The 20,208-nt window shown below is 49.0% G+C and overlaps 1 protein-coding gene across 1 annotated transcript in view; it reads left to right on the forward strand.

Moving 5' to 3' along the window:
- The first annotated feature begins 3,471 nt into the window (after positions 1–3,471).
- The window catches only part of ADAM19 (ADAM metallopeptidase domain 19), a 34,523-nt gene continuing 17,786 nt past the window's right edge, over positions 3,472–20,208 (forward strand). The window contains exons 1-7 of the mRNA XM_055813023.1: positions 3,472–3,612; positions 3,798–3,877; positions 6,521–6,591; positions 16,295–16,373; positions 17,395–17,471; positions 19,130–19,322; positions 19,768–19,833. Coding sequence (XP_055668998.1) covers positions 3,543–3,612; positions 3,798–3,877; positions 6,521–6,591; positions 16,295–16,373; positions 17,395–17,471; positions 19,130–19,322; positions 19,768–19,833 — 636 coding nt within the window. The 5' untranslated portion in view covers positions 3,472–3,542. The remainder of the gene's footprint in view (positions 3,613–3,797; positions 3,878–6,520; positions 6,592–16,294; positions 16,374–17,394; positions 17,472–19,129; positions 19,323–19,767; positions 19,834–20,208) is intronic.

Genomic DNA, 20,208 nt, shown 5'->3' on the forward strand with positions numbered 1-20,208 from the left:
CCTTGTCTAGTACCTGATCATCTTACAGTGTTTCTCCCTCTTTGGCAGGACAGCTGCTCTAGGGCTCTTCCAAGTATTCCCGCTGTCCTACACGGGTGGTGGAAAACCAAAGCTGAACAGAATATTCTGGGTCATCCAAAGCTGTTCTCAATGGTTAAGACTCAAAATGAAGAAGTTTGCTGTTGAATCGCCAGTTCCCTTCACAGCCTTCCTCTTTTGATCATTTCAAGTGATCTGAAGGAGAAAAATGATCTGAAAAGTGGAAGATTTCACATTCCACTCAAGTCAGCCAAAGATAAAAAATTTTTCATCAGTGTCTGTAATCCAGAGGTTCGGCAGGATAAAGTCTTCTACCTCCTCCTGCTAAAACTTTGATTCTTGGTAACGTTTTCTCCAGTGTCAGCAGGAGTCTTTTCAGAGCAGCTCATTCAATGAGCTGTCCTATTTCTAAAAAGAGAGTTCCAATAAAATATTACTGAGCTTTTAGTCTGATTCATGTCCAAGTCATTCTCTGCAGAAGTGTGTTTCTTGAACAGGCATTCCCCTCTGTAGGTCTTTCTAGTTCCTTCCAGGTGGTTAACTCCTAATTTACTGCGAACATAATGGGAGAATCATCGTCTTTTGCTTTCCAGCTAACAACAATAGTGTTAAATCATTTTGCAAACTGTCAAGTAAGTGCAGAAACCCCACTGCAAAAGCACTCTCACCAGCTTCCCCCTGGGGAAACTGAAACACTCATTTTCAAGCCTACTGAACAACTGCGTGCACCAGCCCTTGCTGTGGGTGCTGCATGGAGGCTGCTGCTGGCAGGTATGACCGTCCCCTGGCCGCAGAGGATGCAACAGGTAAGGGAACAGAGCACAGACCTCCAAATTCCCAGCTGGTACATTTAATCAGGCAGTTGGGATCCTTGAGGAAATGAATCTGTGTAATTCCCAGTTATCTGAAAGCCTGACCTGGCTCTGTGAATCAGGCAAATGTCCCACTGACTTTGGTAAGAGGTTTTTGAACACGTGGGTACAGGCAGGATCTGACTCATCCTGTGCCAGAGGCACGTGGCGTTGCACATCTGAGCACTGTGAATAAGGCTAGAATATCCTGAATCTTTCCATGCAACAACATCTCAGTAATGTGAGCGATATATCATATATAAATATAGATTAAACTATATATAACAACTGCACAGTCTGTGATTATATTTTTATGGAGGGAGTTTCTAGTGATTATAAATTAAGATATCAATTCTCATATTACCAAGATCCAAAGATAAAAATGCCACTATGTAACACATGCAAATATTGCATATATTTGTATGGTACTTGAGTGCTAACAACAATCACAAGTAGATAGTTGTTGGCCTAAGTATTTTACCAATCTTAAAATAAGGCTCCTTTTTTTCCATTTTATCCTTTTTTTTTTGGACCTGATCTTCTTTTAGAGAAATATATGGAGCAGTTCCTGTGGAGATTTGTTGCACTGAGAAGATTTGTGACAGTCTTTCACTGCAAATATACATGTTCTTCATCAAAGTATTTTTTTTCCCTTTGGGCAGGCAAAAATTTTATGCAGGGATGAAAGCAGAATTGCTAAATTTGTGTCTACATTTGGCATGCATTTTTACTTATTTATAATAAGGGCACCAACAACAGTGCCATTGTTTTCTTCTATATTACAGGCAGCTATAAATAAATGGGGGAGTTCACAAAGAAAAACAAGGTTTCCCTTCAAGATACTCCATATGATTAGAAAAGAGCTGAAGTCTGGTCCCTGGATTTTTGATCTGGGAAATAACAGTTGTGCATTGAAAATTTGTGACCTGTCGCAGGCCAGCTGATTTGTCATTTATAGCCTGCTCACCCTGATGGTTCCCCCCAGGTGTCCCCAGGATGCCCTAGCTTTCCTCTGCCAGGGTGATATCAGGGACAAAGTGGCCCTCACAAATCACAAAGGTTCAGCATATGAAGTGCTGGGGGAGAAGGGGGATGCGGATGAAAGTCATAAGCCAAAACGGTATCTGCAAACAGAAACAGTCACATTTCCTTTGGGCAACTGTGGCAGGAGTCAGCAAAGCCCTTCAGTAAAAGAGAGCTCAGTGGTTTCAGTAGCATAAATAAACATCTGGACAAGAGACAAAGTCATTGTTATTATTATCTAGCGAACCTTTATTCTAAATGGAGTATTTCTTTCCTATCAGCCTGATTTACCAATACACTCTGAAACATAGCCAGGTGCAAATTCTCCTCATTTCTTCAGTTGGTTTCCTGGTGGTTCACCTACACAGGTGCTTTATAGAGATGGATGGGAAGGGTTGCATGGATAATGCAGATTGATGGCTGTCTGAAGAGTGTGACAAGGAGGTAATGCCTTTGCCTGCCGCTCTGAGCTGACCCCATAAAACCACATCAGTCCACCCTCACAGCCTTGCTCATGTAGCTGCAGTTGAGCTGGGCAGGAGTCACAGCAGGGGCATATGAGAAGGCAGCTGCTTTTCACGGGCTCAGTGTGTGCGAGGAGCATCTACAGCACCATGGAGCTCAGGGGTTCACGGCCGGTAACCAAGTCAGCATGGCCCCACTGACTTGGACTCTCCTATTCTGGTGCCACCCTGCCCCCCACCAGAGCTGCCCCAGCAGCGAGGCACTGTGGCTGGCAGTCCTCTGGGTGCTCATCTCCCTGAAGGACAGAGGACCAGCAAAGAGATGACGTGTGGATGTCAACCCGTGGCTCAGCCCTGAAGGATGCAGGAAAAGACAGGGATGCTCCTTTGGGAGCAGCATGGGAGTAAGCGGATATATCCCTGAAGGGCAGTACAGGGAATATGAGCTGTGGACGTTGCCAAGCCCTTGCCCAGGCCCAGCCCCTCCATCTGCCTTAAGGGGAGAGAGGCAGCGAACATCTTTTTGCCTCTACCCTTTTACATGGGCACATAAAGATCTGTCCTATAGCCCTTCAGCTGTCCAGGGACAATGCATTTCCCAGGTGCAGAGGGATTTAGGATGCCTCTGGAACCACAGGTTCGGCTGTGAATGGTTCGACTGGTTAGGATTACACATAGATATAACATACATAAATAAGCAACTAAAGCGATGGCACAGCTCCTACAGGAGCCGCTTGGCAATGATGTAGCAGCTTCCTGCCACCACGTTTCCCCTCTTTGCCAGCTTTGGAGGGAAGCACAATGGATTTCTGTGCTGGGAAAAGAGCTGGGAAGGCGAAAGACACTGCAGCGGGAGCCCCGGGGTGTGCCCGGGCTGCCCCCTGCCCCGGGCACAGCGCAGCCCCGCACCCCGCCCCGCCGGGCACAGCCGCTGTCGCATCCGGGGCGCATCCCCGCGGTGCTGTGGGGTGTGTGTGTGGGGGGGGGGGGGGTGTGGGGGGCGTGGAGGAAGAAGAGAAGGAAGAAGAGGAGACACCCCCCTATCCCCCCCCCCGGGCAGGGGGCTGCAGGGGCGGATTGCGGGCCGGTGGTGGGAGGGGAAAGCCGCGCCGGAGGTTTTATACGCGGGGCGGCGGCGGCGGCGCGCCGTCTCCTGCCCGGAGCCATGCGGGGCCGGGGGCTGCTCTGCGGCATCGCCCTCTCGCAGCTGCTGCTGCTGCTGCCGCCGCCGCCCCGTGAGTGCGGGGGTCCGGCGGCATGAGCTCCCCGGGGGGGGTGGTGGTTTGGGGGGACGACCACCCTCCTGCTTCTTCTACAAGCCGCGCGGAGCTCTCCCCTCCCGCCCTGGCTTTGGGGTGTTTAACCCCTCGGGGTGCGGATGGGGTCGGGTTCCTGAGCAGCCCCTCTTGTGTCCCCGCAGGTGCCGGGGCCGGCGCGGAGCCGCAGCCCGAGGTGGTGGTGCCGCGCTGGGCAGCCCTGGGGACCCCCAGCAGCGAGAAGGTAGGTGGCGCCCAGCGCTGTGTGTGCTGTTTGCGCGACCCTCCCGGGGGGCTGCGATTGCTGCTTGCGCTGAGCCCTGTGCCAAGAGCCAGAGAGCCCACCTGCAGCACGGGGGCGAGCCCGGGGGGCTGATCTGGCCTGGGGGGTGCTCCAGTGCCTGGCCCCCATCGTTCCAGCGGCTGGGAAGCGCTGGCCCTCTGCCATGCCTTAAAACCTACATCGGGACCACCTGCGCCCTGTGCCAACAAAAGGGGGGGGGGGGGGGGGGCAGACGATGCGCTCAGTGGTGCTTGGGGAGCAGCCAGGTAGAGGCATCCGCTTTAGGAGAAGGTGAGTCACAGCTGTGAGGGTGCTTGACTGAGGAAAGCCACCCAGCACCTCAGGTCTCACTGTGGCTTAGATGCCACACGCGTGGAGACAGATCGCGCCCCTGCTTCCCGTAAAGTGGGGGCTGGAGCGGTGTGGCACCCTGCAGCCATGCTGAGGCCCGCCGAGGTGCTGGGCTTCAGCCTCAACCACAAACCGCAGCTCAACTTCCCAGCCTCTGCATTGCCACAATCAAGAAGTTATCAGTTGCCTAATCAAATGAAAGAGGAAAATCCAGATGGTGTTATTTACGTTGTGAACCAGAAAAAGGAAGCTGCAGCGTTATACTATACTAGAGAAAAATCATGGCGTCTCCCCATAAGTGGTGTTATTTTGGGGTTTATGTCTTCTCCTTATGATGAGACTTGATATAGCCTTTAATTGTGCCATGTTAAAAAAAAAAAGCACTACTATGACTCTCTCCTGATCTTAATTCTCTTTTTAAAATGTTCTTGCAGTGCTGGTTGGAAGTTTTCATTCTCTCTGTTATTGATAGTGACCCAAATACATCTGGACAGCATTTTCCCTTGCACAAATTTGCTGGGTCTCAGGGGTCGTACTTAGTTTGTTTCAGGCAAGTTCCTGTTGGCTCTAAAACCTGTGTTAACAAAGCTTGTGTACAGCTGGGGATATCTCAGCTACACAGCAACTGGCGGGCTCTGAAGCAGTGGGATTATTGAACGAGAAGGGAGTACATTACTAGTAATAATGATGTTTGCACAAACTTTGTGAAGAGTTTATGATGATGGAGACTGTCAGAGCCCCCCAGTTAGGGACAAGACAACCTCTGTTGCTTACGTATCAGTTAGCAAAACAGCAGACCTATACTGAGACGTACTGAGCACCTGTGGCTCGGTAAGCTGAACTCAGCCCCTTGGAATCAGCTGTTGTATATAGTCAATGTATCAACTTGTTTTGCATCATCTGCATGGGCCTGGTGCACAATGTCCTGGAAACTGAAGGGAAGATGAACAAAACCCAGAATATGAGCAGGGAGCTGATGAAAGGAGAAGTTTGTAACTGAGCTTGGAATTGATGAAGTGGCGAGTGAGCGTATCTATGGGCTGAGGTCTTTCATCAGAACATCCCATGCAGTCAGCCTTGCTTTATTTTGCTTTCAATTATCTGTTCTGCAAAATCCCCTCCAACGCTGAATTAGGAATTACAGTGGGTTAATAATCTCACAAGTTCTTATGATTTTTTTTTTCTTTCAGCTGAATAGAGAAGTCTGCTTTTATCAAATGGGTTATTTCTCTTCTGGGGAGTTCATTCATTCATTTGCTTTATGAGAAAGTGCTCAGACTCAGAAATCCATGGCTTAGCTAGTGGTTCTGCTTTGAGGGGACTGAAACTGGAGACCTTCAGAGGCCCTTCTATTTGGTCCTCTAGAAAGCATATTCTATACTTTCGGCCTCTTGATTTATTATTATTTTTTCAGTGTCTGTTTTAGTGTATGTGTTTGCTGTTGCACTAAGAAATGAGGGTCCTTTCTGTTAACACCAGTGGGTCTTGGGGAGCTGGCTGTCCTGGGTCCTCATTCGGAGCTGTAGGCACGTTGCAAACCAGGGCTGTGCCTGTGTGCTTGAACATGCTAGAAAGCTGCTGTCATGGTTTCCAGTCCCTTGGCAGCCTGGGACTAATACAAAAGCAGCTGTGAAATACTGTCTGAACAAAGGCTAGAGCCTAAAGACGTCTAAGGGACCCTGCTGCATGCCTTTTATTGGCATTTCGTGCAAGTAACGGAGCTAAGTGAACATCTCTTGAAGAGGCATGATTCCTCTTGTCCTGAAACAGGCTCCTAAAAATGTCTTTCTGCTGTGATGACAAAGGAAGCTTTGGTTAACTCATATATTTGACTTGTAAACCTCTGGGGCAAGTCGGGATGTTGTGTCATGTGGTCCTGAACACAGTGTACAGGAGAAGAGGGTGCAGCACACCCCTCCTACTCAGCTGCACCACCAAGCCCCCCAGCACTAGGACTTGTTGCCTCATCTGAGCCCACTATTCCTCCCGATACACCAGGGTCATGAGCTCAGGTATGGGATCCAACCAGCGTCCCTGGCTGCTTCCCAGCTCTGCGTGGCTGTGCTGTGGGGATGCAGCAGCCTGCCTGGAGCTGGGACCCATCCCTTCCCCCAGAAATTCAGGTCTGAAGATAGGAAGAAGGTGAGGAGTGGTTTTAAGGTCATCTGCAATTTCCAGGGGAACAATTTTTGTTGCTGAGTGTGTCCATAATTCTGATGTACAAGTAACAGGCGCTCTCTCTTTTGCATGCAGTATCCATACAGAGCTGAAGTTAAGGTAAAGGCAGAAGGCCAGGAGCTCATCTTGGAACTGGAGAAAAATGGGTAAGCGTGCTTGTGTCTTGCATTGGGTCTCACTGAAAAAATGAATAAGGATTAGAGTGAAGTCAACAGGAAAGCCTCCACTGACTTCAGGGTTTTGATAAAGACAGGATGAGGAAGTCCTTTTCTGGATTTCAAGGTTATTCCAGGTCTGAGTCCCCACTGATGTTAATCAGCCAAGCAGTGCTGACTGCAACAGAGCTTTGTCAGCAAAAAGCAGATGGTGACCTGGCCCTCAGTGTGTAAACTTATTTTTGCATCGTAATTCTTATTACATTAACTAGAAAATGTTGCTGATATGAAGTGCACTATTTACTGAATGGCTTGATGCTCTAAGAGTCATACTGACTCTAATGAGGACTTCATTTGCTGTGATCCGAAGAGGTCCTGCTCCGTTTCCTAGGAGAAATGATCTGACAGTTTCAATTCCATTAGTGCCCTTCATGCTAAAGCAGACTGAAAAAATGCTTTTGCATTAACTGAAATGCAACCTCCTCTCAGGCATGATACAGCAATGCTGTGTGGTATCATAGCGTATGATGTATATTGAATTCAGCTGAAGCTGCAGGAGATTGAGGTAGGTAGAAGGATTCTGGTCCGGAGGCTGCTGCAGAGGCTTTCTGCCTGTGAAACATTAGTTTCCAGTGGTGGAACAACAGCTGGAAATCTGGCTGCAAGAAGCTAAGCAGTCCAATTGCACTGTTGCTGTTTTATTTTTAAATGGGTCTGAAGATTTATCTATGGAAACACAACCAAATATTTGTCTACTAGAATCAGTAGGGATAATAACCTTGGAATAAAACCCCTGGTTATATTTTTAAATTTATTGTATGGATATCCCAACCACGGAGCTTGGGGGCTCAGCTTTCCTTCCTAAAGAGTGAAATGTCAGAAGATCTTATTAGTTCTGATGTCAGTACATAAACCTAAATGATATTCAGGGTGTTTTGGAGGAAAACCAGACTTTTCTTGGCATTGTCTGCTGTAAAGAGAGAAATCTGATGGCTGACGAAAGGCGAGTGCAGCCTACGAGGTGTTTTCTATTATGGGCCACATACGCTGCTGGAGTTCCAGTGCTGCAAAAGCTGGACACGTTTCTCAGGCAGGCATGCACCTGTATAGAACAGCTATAAATTCTGTGTGGTTTGGCATCTGGGAAAATAGAGAAGTGGTAGAAGAGGCCAGGCACAATAAGCACTGCTAACTCAGTCCTGTCTAATGCAGGAAAAACAGCTGTTGCTGGTGAGAGCGGTCAGCGGTGCCAGTCTGAGCTGAACCTGGAAGCAGCATTGCTGCTAATGCTGCTGGGGGGGGTCTCCTTCCTGGTGGAAGGACTGTCAGGTCTTGCATATTCTGCAGTCGCTATGCAAAGGTGAATTTATTTCTGGCACAATAGAAGCTGGCAAGAGCAAGGATTCTTGCTGAATTAATCCACTTGTGCTCTGAGCATGGTGATGTAACCTCCAGGTGCCTCGCGGGAGCGGTGCCGTGCTACTTCCAGTGCAGACAAACTCATTGCTGGTGTTAGTAAACAGAATTGTAATAATAGAAGGTTTCTATTGTGTTTATTTCCTGAAATGCATTTTCATTTGTTGAGATGTATATACACAGGCTGAAGTGTGTGGGCACACACTTCCACTGCAGGATGAATTGCCTCACTGGGACTGATGAAATACAGCAAGGGGCTTGAAGTTTTTTAGTTTTATTTTCTGTGGAAAATGCAAGTGATTCATAGATAGCAGTGCTTCCCATGGGAGTTTTGCCAGGCCTCAAGTCCTTGTTCGGAAACGGTGATGTATAATCCCAAAATGCAACTCTGAACTTAATTAGATGAGTGGTTCTGGAGAGCCACCACTTCTCACACACTTGTGAAGGTGCAGAATTAGAGACACTCAAAAGAGAAACGATGAAGCAAACAAAAACACAAAGTCCCTGGGAGCCCTGTGGATGTTGTAATTACCAGCATCCATAGAGCACTTCGAAGTGGAGGCAAATTGCTTCAACTTGTCAAAGCATGCAGCGAGGCAGTGTCCAGCCTGGCTCCTCAGGCTCCCAGCCTGGTGTTGCTCCACAGCACCCAGGAGCTCACCACTGCTACCGCTTATCTTATCGGGGAGCCTGAGGTTTGGGTGCTGAGTAGTTGCAGCATCAGTGACTCCTCTGAAGGGTTTGTTGGGCACCCAGACAAGGGAGAGGTGAAATCCTTAAGTGGGAAGTGTCCCTTCAAAGCTGTTTGACACCTGGATGCTTCTGGTTTCATGTTCACATGCAAGTGGGTAGAACAGAACTGCAACTTTAGGGAAGGTACTTGGGGCTTTTTGAATTAAAATAAGCCCTGGAGTTCTGGGTCATTTAACAGATCCAGCTTAGAGGAGACTCTGGAAACCAGCTTTGCTGCTGAGGTTGGTGCTTTGCTCCCCATGTCCCCAGGCTCAGCACAGGCGTGTGAAGGCATCTGCCTAGCTCCTGTTTTATTCTCATATCCACATCCCAGACTCGCACCGCTCAAAGAAAGCATGGAATGATTGGTACAATCCAGGTCTGGTTGGGATATGGTTTACTCGGTGGTTCCCAAAACTAGAAAGTAGGTATACCAAGCTAGTGAAATGGTTGTGATGTTCTCGGTGGATTAGGCAGCCTTGTTAACATGTTCACCGCTCTCCTTATGGAGAGGAAAAACTGATGAGAGTATGAGCTTGCTTTGAAAGAGGTGGGGGTGGTGAAAGAGGCATAATGTGTACAGCTTTGGTAGGGATGCACTAGCTCTGGAAGAAATGTGCCGTTTTCAGTACGTGGAGGAAATGTTCATGCCAAGCCTGTGATTTCATATTCTATATGAGCAGGACATTGTGTTCATCCCCAGAGGTGAAACACAGAAATGATTGCGTATCTTTCCTCAGAGCTGTGTGTAACTCTGTATTTTGTAATAAGGTTGCCACGCATCTGAGTTTGGACTTCATATATCTACGAATACAATTATTGCATTAGCAGTCAACGTAATATTGCATTATTTACTGCTCAGGAGTTTGATAAGAAGGCAGAACCCCACTGTAATTCCAAGCAGAGGTCACAACACTGGTTAACGTTTCTGAATAATGACAAAAGTATATCCCCCAAACAACTGGGGCTTGTTTTAAATGACTCAAACCCATGTCCTGCAGCTGCAGGATTGGAAAGCTCAAAGCTGCACAAACAACAAATATATGGAGAGATGCCTATAAAGCAGCTTTAAATTTGGCTGGGGCTTAGGAACGGAAGAATCTGAGTTGCAAACCTTGGATGAAAAGTGACTTTTTTTAAAAGGCATTTGCATTTGTTAATAAAAAGCAGCTTTCAGCCAAGCGGGGAGGGGATGCTGAGATGCTCTGACTGTGTGTGGCAGTGCTGCCTGGTGTGAGCCTGTTCTTTCTGGTGAAGAGGACAGCTCATGTTTGCACAGCAAAAACCTGTGTGGAATTTGTCTTCTCACCTGAGTGCAGGAGGAGTATCAAGACTTTCCTCCCTCTTCTTTTCCTCTTTGTATCCGTCATGGGGAGAGGACCCCTCAGCTGCAAGGGGTAGTGGAGGCTTCTCCAGGGGATGTCCCTGCCTGTGGGTGAATCCCATGGGCAGCGTGGGGCACAGCTGCACGTTTTTGCTGTGTGTTTTGGCTGCTGCCTGCCCACAGCCGCTGTGATGGCGCAGGGCACTTGATGGCAGAGCCCCAGGGAAGATGTGCAACAACCGAGGACACTGCGAAGGAAATCCAAAGCTCACCTGGTCTGACCTCGGGAGCAATCCAGACAGCTATTTATAGGCAGGCAGATCTGATGGGGCGCGGTATGTTTTCCAGTCTCTTCTGACCCCACCTGGGAAGGTGACAAGCACTCCCGCCCGGCTCGCTGCTCTCAGCAGTGCGATAAGAGAGCTGGATGTCACTTGTATTTCATTGTTTCCTGCTTTTGCTCTTTTCCAGGGCCTTTTCTATCAAATGAGCGAGGAAGAGGGGAGGTTGCTGCCTGCCTCTGAGCAGGAAGGATATATGAGATTATTCCACCGATGGGCTTCATATCATCGGTGTCTAATGGGCTTCCTGCATGGGGAGTGGGGTAAGGGTTAAGTAAAGGAGGGAAACTGAGTTTATCCTGCTCTGCTGTCTCTTGGAGTTATCAGAAAAACAAGGTTGGGACCTGGAAAGCCATAGTTGCTTTTCAGCCTCCTGATTCCCTTGGGATACTCAGGGACATCTCTGTGCAGGGCAAAGAGGAAGAGACAAGGAAATGGAGCCCTTGACATCTTTTGCACACTGACTCTTATCAACCAGTTTTCCATTTATTTTATTTCCTTTTTCCTCTCCAGGCAAGTTTTATGGGTCCCATTGGTAAGCCAAGGGGCTATGTGACAAATTTGACTTGGGTCCTCTAACGTGATTTACGCAGTGAATGTTGCAGATGATGTGGATGGCAGAAGGGGATGGAGAGCCTTTCGGCTGTGGTGTTTTCCCAGGCCTTACAAATAGCTAGCTTAGTTCCACCTCAATAGCTGGGAAGCTGCTTTTCCCTTCCAGACTGCTGCTTTTCACACAACAAACATGTTCTCAGATACATCAGCAAAGGCTCTTGAGGAAGGGAGCTGAAGAGCTCCAGGCTTTGTCTGGATGAAACTCACCAAGAAAAAAAAAAAATATGTTTGGATTTCCTTAATTTTATGAAGTGCCAGGTTTTGGCTGGAGGATTCCAGAGAGGTGAAATCTCCAATTTCCCACTAGTGGTGGATACAGAAAGCAGGCATGGCCGCTTGTGTTGTCATGGGTCATGTGCTGGTGGTGGTCAAGATGGGGTCGCATCAGGCTTTGATAATAAATTCTGACTTTAGGGAACATTTAAGTGACTGGGAGGTAAGGGGCCAAATTCCCCTTCTTACCCTACTTGGATCCTGTTGAGAGGCAATTGAGTGGGGCCACAGACTGTAGATGGAAATCTTATGTCTAAACTTTCTTGGGAGAATCAATTCCCTCCACCCCCAGATGCTGGCAGCCTGGCTGGACAGATTTATTATGATTTGAGGAAAGGGACAGGGAAAGAGATGTAAAAGATTGCAGGCTTCACTTTTGTTGGTCCCTTGACTGAAAAATTAGGAGTTCATGTTTCTCACGAGAGCTTCATGGACCGTCTGGCGTTAGTTTTTTGGGAGGAAATAAAAAATGTGTCTGTCTCCTAGCTACTCATGGGTGTTTTTAAATTGGCAGCTGTCCATGTGGACTTAGCCCCTCTGTAAAATGAACCCAAACAAAGTTGCTAATGGGACCAAATTATAAAAAAAATTCCCTCTTGCTCCAATTAGCAAGAGCACCAGTGTGCTGCCGGGGCCCTCTTGGTGCCTGTGGGTGACCTCCCTCCAGCTGGTGGCACTGAGCATGATCACGGTGGTCCCTTGGGGTGGGAGGCTCTGAGCCCCCCTTGGGCTTGTGCTAACAAATGGTGTTTCACAGGCAAGAGAAAGCTGCTCCTGTTTATCAGGAAAAGAGGCGCGAGGTTCCCCAGAGTGGCTGGGAAATGTGCACTCCCTTGAGTGAACATGGTCGTGTGAGAAAGGCCCCAGTTTTCCTTCTGTGTTTGGGTGTGCATGGGGGGAGCCCCCCAGCCCCCCGCTGCTTCTCTGCCCCTCTGCAGCAGCCGGGTGAGCTGGAGGCTGTGCTTTGCACCATCTCCAAGTGCCGCAGGGGCAGCTGCCGGCTGAGAAAGCTGTGTTTGGCCCCACACCCTCATCCTGCCTCTCCTGCCGAATGCCATTGGCTGGCATGCGCAGTAGGTGACCTCCCTGGCACGGCGTCTCTGTGCGGCGAGCAGAGGGATGCCCCGCGAGCGGCACGGCGGCGTGTGGAGCGGGGTTTGTTTCAGACAACGATATCATTGACAGGCTGGAGCGGGACCAAGATCACTCCGCGTCGGTCATCAGCAGAAACAGCCTCAAGCCATCTGTACATTATGGCACCGAGCCACTCTTTGTTAGGCTTCCTCGCTTCTATTTAACCTGGCTCCCAAGGCTTGCTGGGGAACAAACCCTGCCAAGAGCAGGCTATTCCACCCTCAGCTGGATGCCGAGCCAGATCTTGGGGAGCAACTGATGTTGCCGAAAGCTGGTCGCTGTTGGAAAGGTGTGAGGGCTTCTCTAGAACATCCTGAGTCTCTTGCGGAGCACGCCCTGGCCTCAGACAGCCCCACGTGGCTGCAGCTGTGATCGAGGTTTAGCAAAGGGGAGTGCTTCCATCCAAAACCAGCTTTTCCTCTGACTTCATCAATTCTTCATGCTGATAACTACTCTAATGAGGGACTCCATGCTGCCTTTTAGGAAGATGATGTGTGCTAGCAATCTGCCAGCTGCCTGACTGGATCTCAGAAGCCTTTAAATGATGTTATTTTGCATCCAAGCTTTTGCAGCTTCATCTTGAGCTGCTGGAGAGTTAGTCACCGAGACATAGAATGTAACAGAGAAGAAAGGATCAAATTAGGCTGTTTTTCCCAGGCTTTCCTTCTCCAGCAAGGAGGTAAGCTCTGTGCTCTTCTGGAAACGATGAAGCATGTCCATCAGTGTTTTGCAGGACTGACTCCCCTGGAATCAGCTCCTTGGCCTGGCAGTGATGCTGTCCTGAAATGATGGCAGATAAGGTTTTGGGGTATGTGTGTCTCATTAATCTCTCCTGTTTATCCAATAACAGGTACATGTGGAGAAGAGGGACAGGGCTGGCTGGTAACTTTGGTGCATCCTGAGATGGAAAGAAGCTTTCTTTCCTATTTAGTTACAGTTTGGTGGAAAGCTCGATGCTAGCTGAGGAAGTGAGTTGGGCTGGGAACAAATGTTCACAGGCCCAAAGTGAGATAGCACCCCAGGGGTGTTGCAAGATGTCCTGTTGTTTTTTCCTCTTTCCTCACTGCCCTCCCCACCGCGCACTGTGCAATGCACTGTGACTGCCCTCAGCAGTGCTGCAAGAGCCCCAGGGCTCCCCTTGTTAAGGCAGGGAAGGGTCTTCAAAACAGAACTCTTCTGAGATCAGAATAAGAAGCTGGATTTTTCATAGGGAGCTTGCGATGTAGGATAGGAGTCAGCTGGTGGAGAGAGGCTTGGAAATTGTTATATGGCACTGCTCAGCCGGGTGATGCATGCAGCTGCTTAAGCATCCCTAAAAAGTCAAGCAGACCTCTCAGCTCCTTAATCCACTGTAGAAGGGGCTAGAGCCTGAGTCTGCAGGCAGGAAGAGATGTGCATGCACTGTGTGTTGTGTGGCATCATCCTGTGCCCTGAAACCTGGTGTGCTGGGCTGTGGTGCTCAGCGTGGCCTGGCTCGGCACTGGGGTGGGCAGGAGTCAAAGCACTGAGGAGTTTCATGGTGAATGCTGGAAGAGAGATAAAACAGCTATTCATAGTGAATGCTTTCCAAGAATAAAGGAGCAAGAAGAAAACATAAGCGTGCTTGTTTGGGAGTGAAACAAACAGGCTGTGCAAGCCTCAGCTACTGGAAATCCACAGGCCGGTGTCTGATTCTGGCTTTAGTAGCGCTGGGCAGATGTACACTGGTTTGCTGTCTGCTCTCGAGATGAGTCTTACACAGAGCAGATACCTGCCAGAGCACATTGCTCAAGGCAATTTCCTGTGAGTTAATGCAATCTGTTGATTAAACATTTGTTTCTCGCAGCCTCATGCTGAGCAAGCTACTGCAGTCAGGGAGATGAACAGAATTATTTTCTGTGGGATGGTGCTTCTGTGCTTATCTTAAGTTTACAGATTGGAGATAGCTGAACACAGCAATCTCGCCTTCTGATCGCTGACAGGATCTAGAGATGAGAATTAACACATCAGAAAGAAACAAAATGAGCTTTCCTGAACTACAGTGAACTTTGAAAGTAGAGATAAAGGGTGTTGTATTGCCGACATCAAATGCTATGAAATAAAACAGTGGCGCACAGTTTTGTCTGACACAAAGCCATCGGTACTTTGATGAGTGTCTGAGCCTTTAGATGCTGGATGGGGGAACACCTTGCAAATACTCTGATAAAAGGTTGTGTTTCCTGTTCTTCTGGCCTAATTTAATTAGATGTCACAAGCACCCAATCTCTTGTTTAAACAGAGAAGCTTTCAAGGTAGATTAGACCTGCCTGCCACATAGCAAAAACCAAGACAGATGGAAAAATATCTGGTTTTGCTTTCAATACAGCTTTCTTCATCCAGCCCAAAGAACTGAAGCAAAGAAAAGAAGAAAACCTTTTCTTTCTTGCTTTCTTGAAGGTCATAGTTCAAAAATCTGGTGCGTGAAATGCATTGAACAGGGATGCGAGAGGACTGAACTGCAGCTGTAGTGTCGCAGGCATCGCTCTGCCCAGGATGCACATGGCATCCTCGTGGCACTTCGGTGGCCTGACTGCACCGCAGGGTTGCTGCAGAAGGGTGTTTCCTAGATGGGGCATGTTCTGTGAGCCTTCTGCAAATTTTCAGAAGTGAAACTGCTACTTAAAAGAACTGTTTTAAACCTACATTTTATGGCTGCTGAGTTGGACACAGGATATGACCTTCTTGGTTTGGCCCACATTTTGACTTGCTGTACTTTTTTACATCACTGTTTAGTGAATACAGATGTTTAAAAAGAAGGGGAAGGCTGTTTCCTCTGGAACAAATTCAAAATGCTTACTATTTAGTGCATAGGAGCTCCTTTTATAGACTTTTGGTCTGATCTTGGGCTGAAGACAGGGACAATATTGTCTATTTAAGTGAGACATGACACTTAAGCATATGACATGAACAAATGCAAACTGAGGAATCAGCATTTTCCTAGGACAAAGATGTGAATTGGCTTCTGGGCAGAAGTTGCAGTGCAGATGCAGATTGGTTTATAATTGTACTCAGATTTGGGCATTGGAGAGAGTCTGGGTCTGAGCTGAGAACTCACACCAGTGCCCAGATGTGTCCTGAACTGGCCTGTGGTGTGCTTGCTACGCTGGGCTTGCTGCTTTGAATCTCATCCCAGTATATCTGGGGCATAACTTGGCAGTGGTAAAGGAAACTGCACACAAACTTGTACCCATTAAAGGGACAATGACGATGTTGGGTTTCTGTTTTGTTTTGTTTTTTTAAAGTCCTCACATAAAAATTGAGTTGTTCACTTGCAGCTGTTGGAACTGGATCTTGGCGCCTAGTTGAAGTCAGGGACAGGCTCTCCTTTATTGTTTCAATTTTACAGTGCTTGAAATTAAATTAAAAGTGCTTGGAAGAGCACTTAGGAAGATGGCTGGCTGCACCCTTTCAGAAGTGCATGTGCTCCATGAGAAGCGCTCGCCTCCTGCCAGGGCAGCAGATAGATGGCTGTGGGAAGGTCAGCTATCCTTCCACCTTCTGACCCACTGCCATTACAGCGTGCTCTGCGCAGGGAGCACCCACAGCCTGCAGTGCCCGTCCTGCCGCAACACGGTGCAGCGGCACGGCACAGCCGGTGTCCCACGTACCTGCCTCCCACCTGCCCTCTCAGTGTGTTGCAGTTGGGTTTGCACTACAGGCAGCAAATAGCGACTGCCCCAGGTCCACAGTGGTGGTTCACAGCAACAGGGATGTTTATAGTGACTTCAGAAAGAACTGAAAATCTAGATGATTTTCTAGCACACCTAAGAAGCAGAAACCCAGGTTTAAAGAAAGTATTTTTTTTTCTTTTTTTTTCCCACCCTTTCTGCCATGTCTACAGAAACCTGTTTGCGCCAAGCTACACTGAGACTCATTACAGCCAGACTGGACAAACCCAGAGCATCTCTCTGACCCACACGGTGAGTGCAGACCGCTTTCCCTCCTGCAGCATGCAGGGGAGACCAGGCAGGGGGTCCAGAGAAGCGGGTGAGTTTCTTTCTCCAGAGCCTTTCTTTGAGGTCAGTCCAGCTTTCTGACCTGGGATGTTCCAGTGAGGAGGTGTCTCCATCCCCCCAAAATGGTAAAAACATCTCACTGTTTCACCTGAGCTCCATTATGAGAGCCAAGGTCAGCTGCCAGCATTGATTCCCTCTCTCTGGGTGCTGGGGAATTGTTTATTCCTCCTGCTGCTCATCCTCTTACTTTTTGTTTGCCACTGGGTGCTCCATGCTGGGGACGTTCCCAGCTTTCGGGAGAACCAGCCCGTGTAAGCTGGCTCCTGTTCAGTAAAAATCCCATAAATTACCGATCTCACGCAGTCCTTGGCTGACTCTCCGCTGCACCAGCACAAAGATGTGCATTGGTTGCAATGCAAAAATAAAAGATAAAAATCCCATGAGATCATCTTTACTAATGCTGCCCCAGGGTGAGGGGAAGCGATGTGATGAATACGTTGGCGTTTCTGCCCCAAAGCCTCCTTGTCCCTGCCAGAGGCTGCCTTTGTCTTGCCAGGAGCCCCCAGAAGAGGGACTTGCCCACTGCCCATGGTGTCACCCTCTCTGGGGCTGAAGGCACGTCCTTTGGGGCCCGACCCAGGGCCAGCTGCCATCGGTGGGCAGCTTCTGTTACAGGCAGAAAGCTTTGCATCGGCCCTAATGCTGCAGCCATCCAAGTTGCTTCCTTGGGGGTTCCAAGCTCTCAGTCTTTACTGGCAACAAGGAGCCATTTGATGCGCTTGCAGGGACCACGCGTGGCAGCTCAAAGGCTAAATTTCAATGCAGACTTAAGAGATTCAGTTACAGTCATCAACTACCAAATGCAGTGGAAAGAGAACAATTACTGGAGTATCGGCAGTACTCACAAGGGACTCAGTAATGCCTAAATATAGCGCGTGGCCATCCTGAAATGGCATTGCCAACCCTGCTCCCTTCTGCCTTCCAGGACCACTGCTTTTACCACGGGGTGGTGAGGGGCTGGGAGCGCTCCAGTGTCATGCTCAGCACGTGCCGAGGGCTGCGGTAAGTGCCTGGTGGTGCCGGGGCTGCAGGATGCTCTGCTCAGCTCCGCAGTGTGCTGCCACGCCAGCCCTGCTCCCCAGCAGCCTGGTTGCTGTATTTTTTCTGCTCAGACAGACCTGATCTTAAATGCCAGCCGGCTGAGAGACCTGGGTGTAAAAGGGAGCGTGGCAGGGGAAATGCAGACATTTGGGTGTCATTAGTAACCGTGGCCTTCTAGCCAGCCCCTAGCCCCCTTCCCCCTTTGTGCTGGCAATGTGGACTTGTGCAATAAGGGAATTTAATTCAGGAGTCCACTGGAGCAAAAGGCTCTCGTGTCAGTGACGCAGGGCTGCATCTGTTACAGAGACAGGGACACTGGCCACAGCCCAGCCCAATACTCTAATGCAGGACCCAGCTCCTTCTCCCAGTCACTTGCAACTAGCAAGTTTCTGTGTGCATTTTGGGGCAAAGTCTTCAAGTCTGAACTTCCTCCTGGGTTGTCAGCCCCACTTTCTGCTTTCTGGGTGGTGCGGCGCTTGTGTGTGTTCTGCATTTCAAACCTTCGCTTTGGTAGTAATGGAGCCTTTGGCAGGAAAAGACGGTCTGTATCCTCAGCAGGAGTAAATGAAATGGATCGCGGTGACCCAAGTTGCTGCATTCATTTACACCAGCTCAGAGTTTGTGGTCCAAAACACCACATGGCCTTTATTGATGTTAGTGGTCATCTGCTCCAGAGCACTGATTGGAAGCTGTGCTGATGGGACCAGCTCCAGCCAGGAAACAGCCCATGCCAAAGCAAACCTGAGACATCTTAAGTGAATATAGCACCGGCCAAAGAGCCTAGTGAGATAAACAAGACGGTGCAGCCACCTGTGGCTTGCAGGAAATAATCCAAAAGCAAAAGTAGTTAAAGGTGGTGTGCCTTGCTCTGCCAGCCTGCGTTTCCCTAGGCTCTGCCTTCCAGCTTCAGAGGAGACCGAGGTGTCTTGGTATGCACATGCAGTAGGGTTCCTGCACCCCTGAGCTGTCAGCATGTGCTGGCAAGTCCTCGATTTAATTTTCTTATTGCATGGGAGCTGAGCATGTGTGGGTGTTTTCACTCTGAGCCTTCACAGGGAGATGTGCTGCCCATCGAGCCACACATCTTCCAGTGGGCATCAAACACAGATTTCCAGCTCTCCTGGCTGTAACATGTTCATTGAGAAAACCAGAACCTGGCTGTAACACATGCATTGAGAAAACCAGAACCATACGGCTATGTGCAAGTTTTAAAGAGCACTCCGTTTTGTATTTTTCTCTTGAGAAACAAAGTCTTCGTGTTTTCTAGGTCAGTTCAGTTGAATAAATTTGTCTTTAACAGGTTGAAAAGCTTTCACTGCCCCTAAAGAGAAAGCTGTACTTTAACAGACTTCTCAGGTTAGCACTGTTGCAGCACATGCTCCAATAGCCCCTTAATTGAATGTCTGAGGCCCTCTGAATAGATTTTAATATATGCAAGCTCAGGGATTCCCCCCTCTGAACTCAAAATACTCCCATCCTTTTTATTAATGAACTAAATGGCCTGGTAAGGATAAGTGCCTTGCCAGGGTCAGGCGGGAACTCAGCAGCAGCAGGAGGATTTGTCTCTGGTAGCTGTGATAGTAATTAACTTTCCTTCTTATTATTTCCCATTTCAACAGAGGACTTATTGTACTGAGCAGCAATTCCAGCTATATCTTAGAGCCGGCTCCCGACAGCCCAAACCAGCACTTGATTTACAGGTTGGATGATCTGAGGTTGCAGAGAGGAGCCTGTGCCTACCAGGGCACTGGGGCTGCAGCTGAAGACTGGCTCAGGGACTTCACAGCTGGGATGAAACCACCCCGCCAGAGGGTGAGCAGGGCTCAAACGGGGTCCATGCATGATGCTCCAAATTTCCCACCTGTTCCAACCCTGAAGAGCCTGCTGTTCTCCAGGAGCATAGCTCAGAAAGTTAAATGAAGGACAATATTTAAGAGGTTTTGTAGCAAGCTGGTTGCCAAATAGTGGCTCCAGCAGGGAAATAAATGAGTGTTGGGAACCACTGTGCAGCACGAGGAATCTGGGCTGTAGCTGCTCCTGCACAGGTCTGTGCACCTGATACGTGAACGAGTGGGTGGGCTGAGGACAGGCGCGTGGGCACTTGCTGTAGCTGAGTCAGTCACACCTGGAGGTCCCTGTGTGTGATGGGGTGGGGTGAATGGCCAGTGGAAAACGAACTGGGTGAGCTGTACATATATTTTGCAAGGACTTTCTTGGGGGATCTTGGGAAAGTAAATCTGTGTTGCTGCCGCTACAGGTGAAACGGGAGGCTCTGCAGGCTACAAAGTACGTGGAGCTTCTGCTCGTGGCAGATTATGCAGAGGTAAGAAATGAGCTTATGTTTATACCAACTGAGCCCTGGGCCCAGAGTGAGGTTCCCACCTGCAGCGTCTCCTGGGGGCAGCTGGAACTCAGCAGGTTTCCTCTTGCCATCCCAATGGTCTTACCCCCACCAGGGAGAGCTGTGTCTTGGTCATTTTTGTCCTAGCAGCCGTGACCCCCCCTGCCACCACTGTCAGCCACCGTTGGCCAGGGGAGAGATGCAGGTTGTGATCTGCATGAAGGACTAGGGTTGGAGGTCAGCTCTGGCCTCCTAAGCACCAGTGGTCGGCCCTATCTCTTGGTGGGAGAGACTGCCTTCAGCCTAGGGTGACTCGTGGGTCTCCAGGAACAACATCCATCTGACTCTGCAGTACAC

This window comes from Falco peregrinus, chromosome 8 (assembly GCF_023634155.1).
Source record: "Falco peregrinus isolate bFalPer1 chromosome 8, bFalPer1.pri, whole genome shotgun sequence".
NCBI lineage: Eukaryota > Metazoa > Chordata > Aves > Falconiformes > Falconidae > Falco > Falco peregrinus.